Below are 15,658 nucleotides of genomic sequence, written 5' to 3'. Positions count from 1 at the left end.
TAACCTTGGAAATGGGAATACAGTTTAGCAGGCGGAGTTGGCTGGTGTGGAAGGAAGGACGGTCAGAGGGGTACTCTGAACACCCTTGCCAATGCACAAATGAAAGAAATGATTGAGAAAAATGTTGACCAAATACATAGGAGCTTTTGCCGACTGAGTCCCATTTCTCCAAAATAACTTCCCCAAACTAAAATCTTTACATTCTTTAAGATAAAACCTTATTGATCACCACATCATTTATCAACATTGTGCTTCGTAATCAACAGCAAAAGTCATATATAAAAAACCACATGCTTTTATAATCTAAACGAGTGAAATGATGCAAAACAGATTAAAGTATGATGCATGCCACTGGTTCATGAACTTCATTGGACAAGAAAGCGAAAGAAAACAACCCAAAACCCAGAAAACCCAAACCCCAGCAACAGACCGTTGCCATAGAAAAGCTCGAGCAGCCAGTGCTGGTTTCTAACAGCTCTGTCTATTGTTTCCTCCATCCCTTTCTAAAAATGCCAAATCCGAAAGCAATTGGGCATCAAAAACAAAGGAAGAATAGAGATGTTGAATCAAAAGTTGAACGCAATAGTTCGACATTAACGGTTTCCAAACAATATTGATCCACCCTGTGTTTTTTTTTTTTCCTGTTTGTTAAATCCCTGCTGTACTCTGATTTATCCTTAATTTTCACATTGGCAAAAATTAAGATAAAGTAAGGCACCACAAATCGCCCTGTATAATATATCTCTAAAAGCCTCATCACCCATCACAGGCAAGCAGGGATTAGCCTCTACTCATCTTGTTGATTGCTGCCCCTAGACAGGTGTGCCTCGTTACGTTCTATTCCTGTTTTCATCTGTCACACAAGACTGTTGAATCCAAACACTTAACAGCGCCAGGAAGCCATTTCACCTAGCTCCCTGTCTTCAGTCTTTTAGTCAGAAAAAAAAAATACTGTATCACAGAGAAGCAGCAGACATTCTTTGCTGGTTATATTGATTTGCTTACCGAATAACTACCTAATTAAGTGGCAAACAGGTGGAAGGTTCTTCGCTAGTGACAGGCTCCTGGAGGTCACGGAAATATCACAAGGGCACATTGTCCCCCATTCTAATCTACTGATCTTTTCTGTACGAAAACTAAGATATACTTTTAAGCGTCAACTGTGTTCTCGGTAACGTCACCACATTTATAAGTAGCTTGCCGATGCCTACTATACAGGTGTCTTATGCAATCTGCTCTCCAGGCATTAAAATGACATGGCATGTTCATGGCATAATTGTATCAGTTGTACAAAACTCTAAAATCCATTCAAAATACAATTTATGAGAGCTAATTGATCATGCTGTGCGTGCGTCAAAGTTTCGGGGAGAAGACGGCTCATATCTTACTTCCTTTGCTGCAGCACAGTTTGTTACTTGGTGAAGGCTCCTTTTTCCTTAAGGACTTTTTCCACGACTCACTTACATTGCTCTTTTCATTATATCCAGTCTCAAAATAATCATAAAATTGGCCTTTGCACTCAAAAGCAAGGTCATTTCCCACAGGTTCATGGCTTAGGGGGCCACCATCCCTGTTGGCGTCATCATTTGCTTTCTCGTTTAATTTGGCCTTTTCCTGGACACCAAGTGACCTCACATTAGTAACAAAGATTTCATTGGCAGGTATCTGGCCATCACCCTTGTAAATAGGTGCACTGCCTACATCAAAATCCACCTGGTGGGAACAGCTCGGTAAAGGCAGAGGGGGAGAGGAAGAGGAAGATGAGGAGGAGGAAGAGGCAGTGGTGGAGGCATTTCCGACATTAGCATTGACAGAAAGGGGTAAATTTAGGTAGTGACCACCACATTCTTGGTACAAGCAGCAGGCATGAAACTTTTCACACTCCTCTTTGGCCATCCGAGGTCGTTTCCGGTAAGGACAGTCTTGAGCCATAAACCACTCCTGGGCAGAGGTGCCATTGAAAGAGCAGGCAGGAAAGCACCAGTTATTCTGCATGATAATCTCTCCATGGATCCTTTTCATCAAATTGTTTATAAGGACAGATCTTCGGAGGTACACTTCAGGATCATCGATAAACTTTAGCTTTTCTAAGGACATATAAAGGATGTGGGCTCGTTCCTCAAAGATTGAGATGGTCTAAAAATCAAAAAAGGAAGAGAAAGCTTAGGAAATGGTCTATAGTAAAATATCATCACAGCACATTTCTCTCTTGGCAGTTTGTGAGTCTGGGAGTCTGTGATCTTGTTTCCCCAGGTTCATTTAGAGATGCTGTCCCAGGGGCTGCTAATGTCTCCCCTTCCCAGCAGACTCACTGGTGATGTCGAGCACTGGGGAATCCAGCCACAGTGCACAACTCGGCAGGGACAGGTCAGGATGTCTGCTCTTTAATGGCTTGGTGAGGGGGATGCCGAAATGCACAAAACTAATCTATGCTGTTACAAGTCAGGAGAGGGGGTTCTTTGGAGCGCAGAGAGGTAGTGACTAAGAGGGGACACAGGAAAGGTTCTGGGTTGCTGGTTATGTTGTTTCTTTATCTGGATGTTAGTTATACGACTATTTCACACTTTGTGAAATTCATCAGGCTGGACTCTTATGACACTTGGGCCTTTATGTGACACATATATATTATATGTCAATAAATGCTTTTTAGAGTATGCCAACATGCAGGTCATCATAAGTATACTTCAGACCCTGGCCTAGCCGTCAAGGGGCATGAGATCTGGTGTCAGATCTCATGGCCCTCTCTGGATGTTTTTCTGGGTTTCATTCTTGCAATTATCTTTGCTTGATAGAGGGACAAAAATAATGAATGAGGCTCAAACCCTAAAAGGAACTGTTGGTTGAAGGGCCAAAGTAGGCTTTTTCTGGTGTTGGGCAGGTGGAAAGAGGCAGAGAGGGAATCAGATGACTCACTCCTGAGCTGTGTGATACCATCACTGTGTGATCATTGCTACAAACCCAGTGGCAATTTGGAAAACTGCTATAAGCCACAACACAGAAACCAAAAAGGACTTAAAATGCTTGTGTCCTGGGGGCTAGCTCTTCCAGGTCATAAAAAAAAAAAAAAGCCAGCCTGAGGAGCTGTGAATTAAACCAGCCCAAGCTGACCTAACGGAGGAACTACAAATGCAGGGGAAAGCCCAGCACCTGCCAATGCATGAGGATGACTTTTTATGAGCAGAGTCAAAGCAACATCTAAAGGGTGGGAGTGGGGGAGAGGGAGTAACAAGTGAGGAAGATGATTAAAAAATTAAAATTCTTCTCTGGGTTTCAAAAAACTCTGGTCTGGGTTATCCTCTCCTCGATTAAACCAGCAGATTGTTTTTGAAGGAAGGTAGCCATAAGGAAAAGGAACTGGTATTTCAAAAGCTTAGATAGCCAGTTTCGTACTTCTGTGCACTTTCCCAATCGTGTTATTTTCTTCTTATACATGCAAAAAAGTCAGCTTTGGTCTTTTCCTGGGAATGAATTATGTATTTTAACAAATGAAACATGTGTAATGAATGCACCATGAAGGACGTTTCTTACTTTCACGCACACGTTCAAAGGATGGTGAGTCCCCCGCTGAGAGGTCAGGAAAAGCCCTGGGTGACCACCCCCGTGTAGGCACATACGTGTGGCATTGGCCATGGTAGCTGGAGCTCAGATACGGGGAACAGGTCAGGAAAGAACAGGTGCATTTCTGCACACGTGAAAGCACTAGTCACCATGACCCTTAATGCAACTTGAGAAAATGAAATCATTAGTAAAAAAGACATTCTTCAGATTATATAATTTTGTTATTTCTGGGCAGAGGAGCTCTTGCTGGCTCTTTCTTCAAATACTTGTGAAAAATAACACAGGACCCAAAAAAGTGACAACGATTAATATGGCTCTGCTGAGAAGTGGCTCATTTTCATTGCTTGGGTGGAACAATTTAATTTCTGGAAATGGATCAAGCAACTGTTACTAAGTATCTTAAACTCTTAATAAAAATAATGACTATTAAAAAAAACATACTTTATGGCTACAGCTGCTGAGTGGTGGGTGAAAATCCTCTTCTTCCACATACTTCCTCTTAAAGTATGTGATCTTGGATGTTGTTATAGGATTTGAAATTCCCCTGTAATGTGATCCTGTGGTAATAAATCAGATACGACAAATGACATGCGGTTTGCCAGAGGTTCTCCAAACAAAATACTTTCCTTGCCTTGCCTTTTAGAAGATAACTTGGCTACGTATTTGTCTGTACATGTGGTGATTAAAAATAAACATTAGTCTTAATAGTTGCTATCATACGGAATCCTGTGACCCAGGCTAGGCAAGGATTTCTAGACAATTATAGACGAAAATGACATATTTCAGCACTTACTAAATACTCAGAATCTTAACTCTTGTGCACAGGCAAACAGCAACATTCATAAAGGGGAGTAGTGTAATAACTCTGAAATAATATTAGTATTTATTCCAATTATTTAATTAAACCCATGGTAATATAACACCACTGTTCAAATGTATATATCTTTAACTGTAAGCACTAATAACCAAATAACATTTAAATATTACTGGCTCTCAGTAAGTAAGCAAATTATTATCTGCACACTGGAGTCATAATATTCCTTCTGTTAAAATATAAAATTTTAAATTTTTAAATTTAAAATTAAAATTCAGGGTAGCAAAAGTCCTTTTTGCTCTCAAAAATGTAACATATCAACCATGAATAAAAATAGGGTCTAATTTTTAAAGAGCAAGTTTTTAATCCTTTTTAGCAAATCTGACTTCAACAAGTACTCATTTTACATTTTAGGTTTTTGGTTTTTTTCCAATCACTAGTACTACACAAAAATCCAAAGGAACTCACCTTAAAGTATAAGAATAAAGAATCAGGGAGAGCATATTTTTTTCTGGGCTTAAATTTTTTTTTTTTCCTATAATACCAAAGCCAATTGCACGCTTAATAAAAAGAAGAGCCACATAGCTGCTGGCCCAAAGTGCAGATTCCTTTATGTCTCATGGGATAAAGATTTCATTGTCAAGCCCACCAGGGCCTGTGTAGCTCTGAGAGAACCATACAGTTCCAGAAGGTAGAAAACTGAAACTCAAACTGAAGTTTCAAGATCTGGTTTGGTTCTCTTAAAAATACAGATGCCTGACTTTTACCCGAAGCAGCAGCACATGGAAACTCAGGTTTGAATGCAATTAACATCACTCCTGGTCCTTTCCCTGGAGCCTTGGGCTCACTTATGAGCAGTACACAGGCAGCCTGGGACGTCCCTGGAGCACGAGCTCTCTCAGCTCAGAAGGGCGCCCCAGACACCACCGTTGCCCATCAGTCTGGCCGCAGAGGGCAGCAGGGGAAGGTCAAGGGCAGTACCTGCCAGCGGGGGACCAGCTCCCCGGTCTCCCTGCAGAGGAGCCTGTGCTGGCCCTGGGGGGCTTGGGCCTCCGTAGCTGTCAGCCTCCCATAGTGTCTGGTACCCGGCAATTTCAGCAGCTCCTTCCGAGACAATGGGCTCGCAGAATCTATTCATGGACAGAACCAGAGTCATCTCTGACAGCCTCAGATCTGAAAAAAAAAGAAAACAGCCCTAATCAAGAGCAAGCCAGGGGATGGCCTTGGCTCCTTCTTTGTTTGCTTTGGGAAACTTTTATGTCTCAGTCCTCCCCTTTGCCCTGAAACATTTTATTATTTTTTCAAAGAAAACCTCAGCAAACTCTCTTGCTGCTATTAGCTCAGCCTCTGTGCTCAGCAATCTGCATTTCATGGGCGGATCTTTAAAAACCCCATTTCTTATTGTTCTCAGATTCCCCTCAGCCCTCTTCCAGACAGCTGCTTTGCCTCCTAAACACATTTTCCTCCTGACCTTCCCGCAGAAAATGTACCGCTAAGAGGCAAGGCCAAAACCCTTGCCGCTGTCTTTCTATTAATAAGGCAAAATCAATTTTCTAGTCAATCCCCTGAGAGTCTCCTTTGATGAAATCCTCTAATCAATCAAAAGAAAAGGAAGGAGGAGACAGAAATCTTCCCCGGAATCCCTACTGATGCTCTCAGCTTCAGTCTGTTCCGCTGCCCGCTGCCCCCTCTTCCTCTGTTTCTGCAGGGCCAGTTCCTCTACAACATTCTGGGGCTCTCTCCACTTTCTTCTCCCAAAGCGAAGCAGACAGAGACACACTTGGTAGTTGTTTCCACCAGCCCTGATTGGCCTGAACTGGATCTGCCTCCAGTCAAAACACTGAGAGATGAAGACAGAAAATTGGCTCCAGTTTCCAGCCATGAGTTGCAGTCCCACAGGAGCCAAGCACAACATCAACGGAGCAGGCGGAATATTAAACAGGAGCCAGGACTTCAGGGCCAGAGGCAGCGGACAACTCTACACCGCAAAGCCCAGAGGCAAGGCAGAAACTTTCCAAGAGGCAAAACACCACTGCGCTTCTGTCCAGTTCACGCCCTTCCCCAGGGTCTGCGGGGAAACTGGGAGCCTCTCTACTCTTGGGATGCGCCCTGGGCTCCTCGGCACCTTGGGTGGTGGGGGCCTTTCCCTGGGGGCTCAGTGTCTTCACCTGGTCCTAAGTAGGGCTCAAGGTGGGGTCCAGAGTGAGTGCAAAGGAGAAGAGGATCTAAAGCCAGAAGACCTCGGGGCCATAGATCAGTGGTGACTGCAGAGCAGCCTCAGTGCCGTATTATCCACCAATTCCTTTACGAGACCCAAACCTCCACTATCTCACTTTGCCGTTTAAAGAACTGTCACAAAGAGTGATGACAGGCCTGCTTCCTTGAAGATTGATTGTCTTTCAAATAGACACTAAGGGTCTAGTTCTTGCTTTCTTCTCCAAATTATACAGCTTGTAATGTTTGGGGGAAAGAGTGAATCTACTATTGTCTCGTGGGAGACTATTATTACCTACATGTTATAACAAGGGTCCACTTGCAGGTAAAAGGAGGAAAGGCACAAGGGGAAGGGCTTCATTAAGTAACAATATTCTTCTGGCTAACAGAGCAGCTCTTGGCAGCAATGACTCCATCACCCAGACTCCTCTCTGAGACCTGAAATTCTGTCCCAACCTCACTGAAGAAGTCAGTCAGGCCTTCTGACATACAGGGGAGGTGTCCAGGTCAGTGGCTGGAATTAGGACCCAGCTGATTTGGGCTGCTAAATTACCTACCCCCTTTCTTTTAAAATGCCCTCCAAAGAGGCAGCAGCAAGGACTTATTAGAAAACCTTATTTCAAGAGAATAAAAAAGGTTCAATTAATTCTCTAAAAAGAAATGGTCGGACATGCCATTTATTCTGTTCTTTGAGTCATCAATCAAGAAATTTAGACCACACTGATTTCACAAACTAAGCCATTCTATCACCCCTCAAACTCGACATCCAAACCAAGTATTTATTTCCTGGAAGACTCTTATGAAATGGTCCAATTTCTTAACTTATCTAAGAGACAACTGTATCAGGAAGTGCTATTGCCAGGAGCACATGAATTATATAGCTTTTTCTCAGAGTCGGTAGCCCCTGTCTCATTGACTGCCACAGTATTTTCTCGCTTGAAATTTACACTCACTTTGTGCTAGATTCTGGGAATAAGACCCAAGCTTTTTGCCTACGTGGAAATTTTATTACATATAAACCAAAGCACGTTGACAAATCCATATCGCATAAGACAGAGAAGCATTTGCAGGCCCCTAGCAGCAATTACCTTTGTTTAAAAGGACATTATATGGGTCCTGTGCTATTTTATGTTAGTGAGAGTTTGTTGATATTTTAATGACTTATCCTTGTAGCTTTTTGGTTGTTAAGGATTTCAGCATTTCAATTTGTTAGTATTGTTTCCCGCACGAAATTCTACTCATGCATTTGAACTTGAAACATGGCATAATAGTTTTTATCTTGGCTGTTTCTTTCCTTTTATGATATCTAGTTTCAGTAAGTTTTTCTTTTCTTGAATGGGAAACTTTTACACACAAAATCCTAAACTGGAGAGGTGAGTTCCAAGAGTGATTTATGTAAGTCCGAATAAAAAAAATAAATGAGTTGGGATTATTTGGGAGCAGGGAGGAGATTTTGCAATTGAATCTTCCTAGTCTATCCAGAACTTACACTGGGATGTTAGGAAATTAAGGAGGCAAGTTTAACATTCATTAAATATTGGCGTATGGGGCACGAAGCCATGATTCTTTTTATTTGTATTAAATGTATTAAATGACAGATCCAAACTGTCATTTTTTCTCAGTACAATGAGATTTACATTATAATTCTGCTACTGAGTTCAGAAGTTGAAATTCACAAATTTGTGTGCTGTTAATACTAGAGTCACAAACATGTACATATAGAGTAAATTTTGTTTTTTTTTAACATCATTGGTGAGTGAATTCAAAAGAACGGTGTTAAAGTGTGTTTTGTCTACACAAGTGTTTAAAAAAAATAAAAACTAGAAAGGTCCTAACCTTTTATCCTCAGGCTCCTGCATGTCTGTTTCGTCAGCCAAGGGAATGTAGTAGAATGACACCTCAAGCATTCCCAGAAGGCCAAGGGCTAAAGTGTCAAGTTTTTCCAGCAAATGTTCACAGTAAAGTTACCAGGCATGTCTATACAACTTGGTTTTTCCAGATGAGTTGGGCTTCTTCTTTCCTTGGAGCCATGATGATGCTAATAGAAGTAGCACACATAACAGGGTAGCTGCAGATTCAGTGATGCCTTCCATCCAACAGGCGATCCTGGTCACTCTTTGCCAACCCCTCCCCTTCATCCATCATTAGAAAACATTTTATTAAGAGCATCATAGAAGTTAGAGGTCTGATTCCAATACTGAAATGCAAGAAAATAAAGGGCTGGTATTTTCGATACACCTTTGACACTGCCGGTCTTAGCTGTCCTGCCCAGGTGTAATCAAGCCCTTGACCTGACACTGTTCCTAACAAGACCTCAACAGCTTGTCCAGCTCATGGTAGTGGTGGTGGTGGAAGGGGCTGGGTGGGTGGAATGAAATCCTTCAACCCTTCTAAATAGAGAGATACTACTTTTCTACGAGTCCCAGCAGTACACCTGTCTGCCCTGGGAAATATATTTCCTCAGCTGCAGCTCTGAAAGGCCAAAATCTTTAGGTCGGGTTCTGGGGCTGGAATGCGGCTGCTGAACAGGAGGGAGACGAGGGGGTGCCCGGGTGCCCGAGCCCGGGAGCCAGGTCTCCCCATCCCAGGTCTAAGACTGGGGTCCGAGGTTTAGAGACCCACCCCCTGCAGGCGGGCAGCAGACACCACGTCCGAGTTCCCACACTGACACACCCTCGCGTGTCGGTGCCGCAGCCCAAGCCCCTCTCCGGGGAGGCGGGCAGAGCCCTGCAGGCCGCCGACCGAAGGAGAAAGTAAACAACACCCCAAGTGTCTGGGAACAAAGGCAAGTTGTCTTTCCACGGTGCTGGAGCCGTGCGCCTCTCCTGAAGAATAAGAGCTATGATTATTCTTCCTTTTCTTCTTCTTCTTTTTTTTTTTTTTAAACCAAGTTTCCTTCTAAGGGCAATAAACACCAAAGGTAGGATTCCAAGGAAATGACTCACGGCGGTTGGCAGGGCTCTAGAGAGGCTGGCCCCGGCCCGCGCTCCAGCCCGCAGCAGATGCCTGCCCGGCCCTCCCCCCTTCGCCGGCCAAACCCACTCGGAGCCCGCGCCTGCGGGATCGCCCTGCGCATCCGTTGGAGCCGGGCGGCCAGGACTCTGCCCGTGCCTCCCGCAGGCGCCCGCCGTGTCCGCGCCACCCTCGGCCGCGGAGCCGCCTCTCCCCCCGCCTCTGCGGTCCCGGCCGGGCACTCCGGAAAGTTGCTAGGGCAGTGGAGGCGGGAGGGGAGGCAGGGAGGAGAGAGGCGGAGGCGTGGACCAGGCGGGCAGCAGCCGAGCCCGCCGGGGAGGTGAGCTGAGGACAGAGGAGCCGCCGCCGCCCGCAGCGCGGCTCGGCTGCCTGGGAGGAGAGTGCGGGGGCGGAGGTGGCGGGGGGGACAGAAGGTGTCAGCTCCTGCAGCTATTCCTTTTTCTTGCAAACGCGCGCTCCTGACATCCACCATCCCTCCCTCCCCACCTGCCAAGCGCCGCGGCGTCCAGACCTGGTGGCATCCCTCCTACTGACCCCCGTCCCCCAGGACAAGGGAATAAGCGGCCACTGAGGACCCTGGGGTCTCACTAGAGCTGTGGTCCCCACCCGCCCCTAGACTCGCCTCAGTGCGCGCGGGCTGCAGCGCGAGCAGCCCTAGAGGCGGCGGTGGTTCCCGCCCGGGTAAAGGCTCCGCGGCGCTCGCCAGCGCCGGGAAAAAAGCCCGCGCCGCCTCCGCGCCTAGCAGCGCCCCGGCGCCCCAGCCGCCCCGGGTCCCGCTTCGGCCGGTGCGCGTCCACTCGGTGACCCCGGAGCAGCCCCGGGGCCGGAAGGGCGCGCGGGAGCCAGTCAGCCCCAGAAGACGCCCGAGGGGACCGGCTATCGTGCTCCACCCGGCCCGGCCTCTCCGCCCCCGCCGCCCGCGCCCAGCCCGGCTCTTACCGCGGGGTCAGCCGGAAGGCGGCGGCCGCGGCTCTCGAGCTGCTCCTGGCCCTCTCCGGGCTCGGCGCCAGCCCGGCCGCCGGTACACACTCGCGCGGGTCCCGGCCCGGCGGCCCGGTCGGCGGTGGCCGCTGGAGCGCGGCGGGCGAGGGTCCCGGCAGGTCCCGCCGCCGCGACTGGGGTGCTGCGCCGCCGTCGCTGCAGACGGTTATGGTAATGAGCGGCTCTGTCTAGCGAGGAGCGTGTGAAACCCGTCAATCCTGTTTGCCATTTCCCCGTGGATTTCCGAGGAGAGGTTCTGCAGGATGCCCCCAGGGTGAGAAAAGGAACATGACAAGCGCGCCCGCTCTCCTTCCCTCCCTCCCTCTGCTCCCGCCGCCGCCGCCGCCGCCGCCGCCGCTCCTCAGGCAGCACACGGGGCGCCTTCCCCTCACCCCAGCCCGCCCCCTGCCTTCTTCCCTCCTTCCCGCCCTCCCTCCTTCTCTCCTCCCCTCCACTCCCCTCCCCTCCCGGTGCCCGGGGACACGCGGGCCCAGCTCCAGCCCGCAGCCCAGACCCCACGCGCTCCCGGGCTCCCGCCCCAGCCCTGGGGGCTCGGCTCCAGCCGAATAATGTATTCACTCTGCAACCTTCTGAGATGTCTTCTCTTTTTTTATTTGGTTTACTTTTTTGTTGTGCGTGCGTGTGATTTAAAAGAGAAAGAAAGAAAGAAATCTGTGCCTTTCCCACCCTTTGCAAAAGACTTTCTTCTCCTTTGCCACAGCAAACGGAGATGAGAAACAGATGTCTTTGCAGGACCAAGCAGTTATTCTCCCCTCGCCACCCGCCCCCGCCCCTCTGGAGCTGTATATGTATAAAAAAGCAACCTTGGTCAGACTGCAACTTGAATTGGTAACTCCTTCTGGGTGGGGAGCCTCAAGGGAAAGCCTCCAGGAAATAAAAAAGTAATAAAGGAGGCTGTCCTTGGTCAAAAGAATTTAATTTAAGCCCCGGAATCACATTATTTTGCAAATAGTAATTTTCCCCTATATTGGACTCAACTGGAGTTTGTGTTTTGAAACATTAATTCATAACTTCTGTCTAGGGACCCCTCCATAGTCGAGATGGGTCATTTCAGGTGTAATGAACACAGAGGCTTGGAAGGCATAGACCTAATAAAATGGGGGGAAGGCACCTGCACAAAAGTGTTACAAAGACTGTAATGTTTGTTTACTGCTACTATGCCAGATGTGCTAAATATAACACTTCTTTAAAACAGAGATCCTCCGACTGTGAAAAACCAAACCTCTTGCTGCCTGGCTCCCTAGGAATCAAGAGGAGGCACAGACTGAAAATCAGGGAGAAAAGGAACAAGATCAAGGATGAGGATTAGCATCTGCAAATTGAACCCTATCTAATTTGCATGTTTATTTCTTAGAATTGTAATTAAATTTGTGTAATAAATGTTTTCCATTTCATTTGTACGCTTAAAATTTGGGTGACTGACATGCAGTTAAGTGAATTTCTTTTTAGAGCAAATGTAGTTTATTCAATAAGGCAGCAAACAAATATTAAACATAATTAGAACTAATCTGCTTTGAAGGTATTTTTGCTGAACTTTGTACATTAAAGACTCTCAGAGGTTTTAAGGGTATTAGGAAGCTGAGAGAAGGCAATTATGCTGAAAACAGACTAACTCAACAGACTTCCAGGAGCACTATTTCATTTTTTCCAAAAGGCATTTCAGGGTTGCATGCCTAGGATTGGGAATTGGGCATCCATCTTGGCTTTATTCTGAACCAGATTAAATTGCATTGGCTCATGCACGATATATAGGCCATTATGATGATAATTTAAGAATTGTAAAGATTCTACCCAGGTTATGGATAGAACGTAATTTTCATTTAGGTGGGGCGAGGAAAGGCACAAGGGCATTTAAAGCAGTGCAAGTACTTGAAAATCTAAGTGTCTAAAACTGGTTAGTGCCTAACTCAAATAAAGAACTAAATGTGAGGGCCTGGAGGCATGGCTTATTATTGTTTTTATCTGCCCGTATTAAAGTTTTATAGCATTTAAAGGACTATGGGGAAATCCCCACATACCCTTAGCTGTGTCAAAATACATAAAACCAAAAGGAGCAAATTAAGCATAAAATTGAGAAAAACATGAGACTTGAGTATCAGCATGGGTTGCATTGGCATCTTTGGAGCCTTGGCTCTGAGAAATGAGCCTTCTGGGAAACTGGCATTGCCCTTGGGTGGGGAGGACTCTTGGCTTTAATGTTACGAGAAAATGACATCATAACAGAAGTATGAAATCATTCTACTTCACAGCACCCTTGTGGTTCTGAGTAAGAACTTGACCCTGTCCTGTTCAGATATGTTAGGTTAGCATGTTTTACCGAAAGCTTTCCCTGGCCTACTTTTAATCTCAAGCTTAATGTTTGCAGAAGTTCAGGGCCCAACTGTTAACAACGCGAACTAATGTTTACAGGCAGAGGAGGCAGTCAAATGTCCGTGGAATGAGAAACATCATTTAAAAATTTCAAGTGAGTAAGTGGTGGCTATGGCACAAGGAAAGGACTCACTCACTATACATCAATAATGAAATATTGGAATGAATGAATGTAATTTATGAGCTGCAATATTCAACCTGAGAGCTCTGACGTCATCATTCCTGGATGTGTGTGCGTGTGTGTTTGAAGTTCCAAGACAAAAGTTTGATTATGAAACTTAAAATATCTTGAGCTGCAAATTCACTGAAGACCGTGATTGTTTTTCTTCAGTGAACAAAGAGAGTGCCAGACTTAAAACTGCTGAAACCCATTTCTCAAAAACTTGTTATCATTTGAAAGGGGGATTTCTCAAGTAAAATTTGACGTATTCAGATTACTGTGGACACAGTGCCCATTTGGGTTCTAAAAAGTCGGAATTACCGGCATTTTTTAAAAAGTGCAACCTTTTTTAACAACAAAAAGAGATATCTACTATTAAATCTCTCCAATTCCTCTTCTCTTATTCTCAAACCTTCTCTAATCAGGCTTTCTTATCCCATCACTCCATTGAAACTGTTATTGTCAATGACACCAGTGACCTCTGGGTTGCTAAATCCAAAGGGCTTTTCTTGGTTCTCATCTTTCTTGACCTGTAAGCAGCATTTGACCAGGTTGATCACTCTCTCTTCCTTGAAAACTTATATCCTGTTTCCAGGACAACATACACACCTGGTTTGCCTCCCACCCTACTGGTTCTTCCTTCTCAGTCTCCTTTACTGATTCTCTGTGACCTCTGAAAGCTATAGTGCCTCAAGCCCAGTCATTGAACCCTGTCTCTTCCTTTTAACCACTCTCTTGTGGAAATCACTCAGTCTCATAGTTTCAAATACTGTGTATATTCTGATGACTCCCAAATTTAGATCTCCAGTGGAGATTTTTCTCTTGATCTCCAGACTCCACTTAGATGCTTAATAGACATCAGAGGATTTACAGATCCCAATCCAAATTCCCAATTGTCTCTGTTCCCCCTTCCTTAATATTCTCCACTCCAGTTAATAAACCACACTATAGCTTTGGAGTCACCCTTGACTCTTTTTTTCCTTTACACCCTACATCTAATACATCCAAAAATCCTTAAGGCTCTACATTTAACGTTTTTCTAGACTCTGATCACTTCTCATTATCTCTGCTGCCACCGCCCTGGTCCAAGTCACCATCATCACTTTTGCCCGGGATATTGCAGTAGCCTCCTCCTTGCTTCAGTCTCTGGTCCTTCCTACATTCAGTCTCAACCCAATAGCCAATGATGTCAGTTTTTGCTCAGACTCTTCCTAACGCTCTCCATTTCACTCAGTGTAAAAACCACATCCTTACAATGGCCTACACAGGCTGCAAGTCTCCCTTTACTTCTCTGACCTCACTCTGTCTCCAGCTACTTTGGCTCCAGTGTGTCAGGCCTGTGCTTACCTCCAATTCTTTCTGTTCCTCCAGTATGTCGGGCCTGTGCTTACTTCAGGACATTTGCACATTTCCCTCTGTCTGAATGCTCTTTCCCCGGATAGATGCACAGATCATCACTCCACCTCTTCCAAGTCTTTGCTCACATATCACCTTCCTAACAAAGCCTGACCACTCTGCTCAAAATTCTAACACTTAGTCTCCATATCTTATTTTATTTTTATCCAGAGAATTTATCACCTTCTAGTAAGTTCTATATTTTATATATTTATTCTATTTATCACTTATCCCTTCTCACTAAAAAGGTCCTTGAGGGCAGGGATTTTTGTCTTTTTTATTCACCCCTATATCTCCAGCACCTAGCACAATGCTTGGCGTACTGAAAGCACTCAATAATTATGTACTGATTAACTGAGCAATTAACTGACAGTTTCACATATGTACAGAAACCCAAACAAGGCTAAAATAGAGCTACTTTAGTGTATGTAGAGTGGTGAAACACGCAGTTCATTTTATCACCTACTCATTTGCCTATTCTAGAATTCTCTGACCCAGTGCTCTTATCTGCCCTGCAGCATTCCAGGACCTGAAGACACTCCCAAGATCCCCAAGCACCCAAATTGTTTCATGCTGTCCTGCCTTCATTGAAAGTCCCCAGTACCATGTTTTCATCCAGGTGGGTGCTCGTGCTCTGGACCAGCCCTCCTTTCCGCCAACGCAGATTTCCATCCATTGCCAAGGTGCTTGTCCTAAGCCGTAGTCTTCAGGTTACAAAGTATGTAAAGTTGCTCTCCAGAACCCTGTAAAGTCACTTCTTGGCAAAGCCACCCTTTCAGAAGCCAGGAACTCCTCTACTGTCTTTTTCATCCTCCATCAAAACTTGCTAAGAAACCTTCAATAATTATGTGCATTTTATATGCGAGCATTGAGCTAGGAACTGCAGGTGAGGTAGAAATGAATAAGACACTGTTCCTAGACTCAGGGAGTTGTCAGTGTAGTGAATAGCATAAGACAGGCATAAAAATAATGATACTATTTAGTAATTCAGGGAATAGTGGCTGCCATGGGAGTTCAATGGTGGGACAGATCACATCCAGCAGGGGGGCACTCCAGAAGGACTTATTGAAGAAAGCGAAATTTGAAGTTGACCTTGAAGGATAGGCTCTTAATGGGTGGAAGTGGAAAATGGATGAAAGTATTTCAAGTGGAGGAAACCATTTGAGGCACAT

The 15,658-nt window shown here is 45.4% G+C and overlaps 1 protein-coding gene across 2 annotated transcripts; it reads right to left on the bottom strand.

Moving 5' to 3' along the window:
• Positions 1-1,033: 1,033 nt before the first annotated feature.
• Positions 1,034-10,797, bottom strand: SERTAD4 (SERTA domain containing 4). Of its 2 annotated transcripts, none has more exons than XM_082832968.1 (4): positions 10,499-10,797; positions 5,354-5,545; positions 4,000-4,115; positions 1,034-2,136 (listed from the first exon to the last, which is right to left on the bottom strand). In XM_082832968.1, the coding sequence occupies exons 2-4, from the start codon at positions 5,526-5,528 to the stop codon at positions 1,378-1,380; spliced, it is 1,050 nt and encodes a 349-aa protein (XP_082689094.1). In that variant the 5' UTR covers positions 5,529-5,545; positions 10,499-10,797; the 3' UTR covers positions 1,034-1,377. The 2 variants fall into 2 exon arrangements, with proteins under 2 accessions (XP_082689094.1, XP_082689095.1); XM_082832969.1 differs by lacking the exon at positions 10,499-10,797 and adding an exon at positions 6,020-6,073.
• Between the last annotated feature and the right edge of the window lie 4,861 nt (positions 10,798-15,658).

The sequence above is a fragment of the Leucopleurus acutus genome, assembly GCF_964270905.1.
Source record: "Leucopleurus acutus genome assembly, chromosome: 2".
Classification (NCBI taxonomy): domain Eukaryota; kingdom Metazoa; phylum Chordata; class Mammalia; order Artiodactyla; family Delphinidae; genus Leucopleurus; species Leucopleurus acutus.
This window is presented reverse-complemented; position numbering and strand designations above follow the sequence as displayed.

What these genes read in the sequence shown, in the direction of transcription:
- SERTAD4 (XM_082832968.1), bottom strand. Translation starts at nt 5,528, where the DNA reads ATGACTCTGGTTCTGTCCATGAATAGATTCTGCGAGCCCATTGTCTCG. An exon ending in AGCTGGTCCCCCGCTGGCAG is followed by an intron (nt 4,116 to 5,353) that starts GTACTGCCCTTG and finishes TTATTACCACAG; the next exon opens with GATCACATTACAGGGGAATT. An exon ending in TCAGCAGCTGTAGCCATAAA is followed by an intron (nt 2,137 to 3,999) that starts GTATGTTTTTTT and finishes TTTGATTTTTAG; the next exon opens with ACCATCTCAATCTTTGAGGA.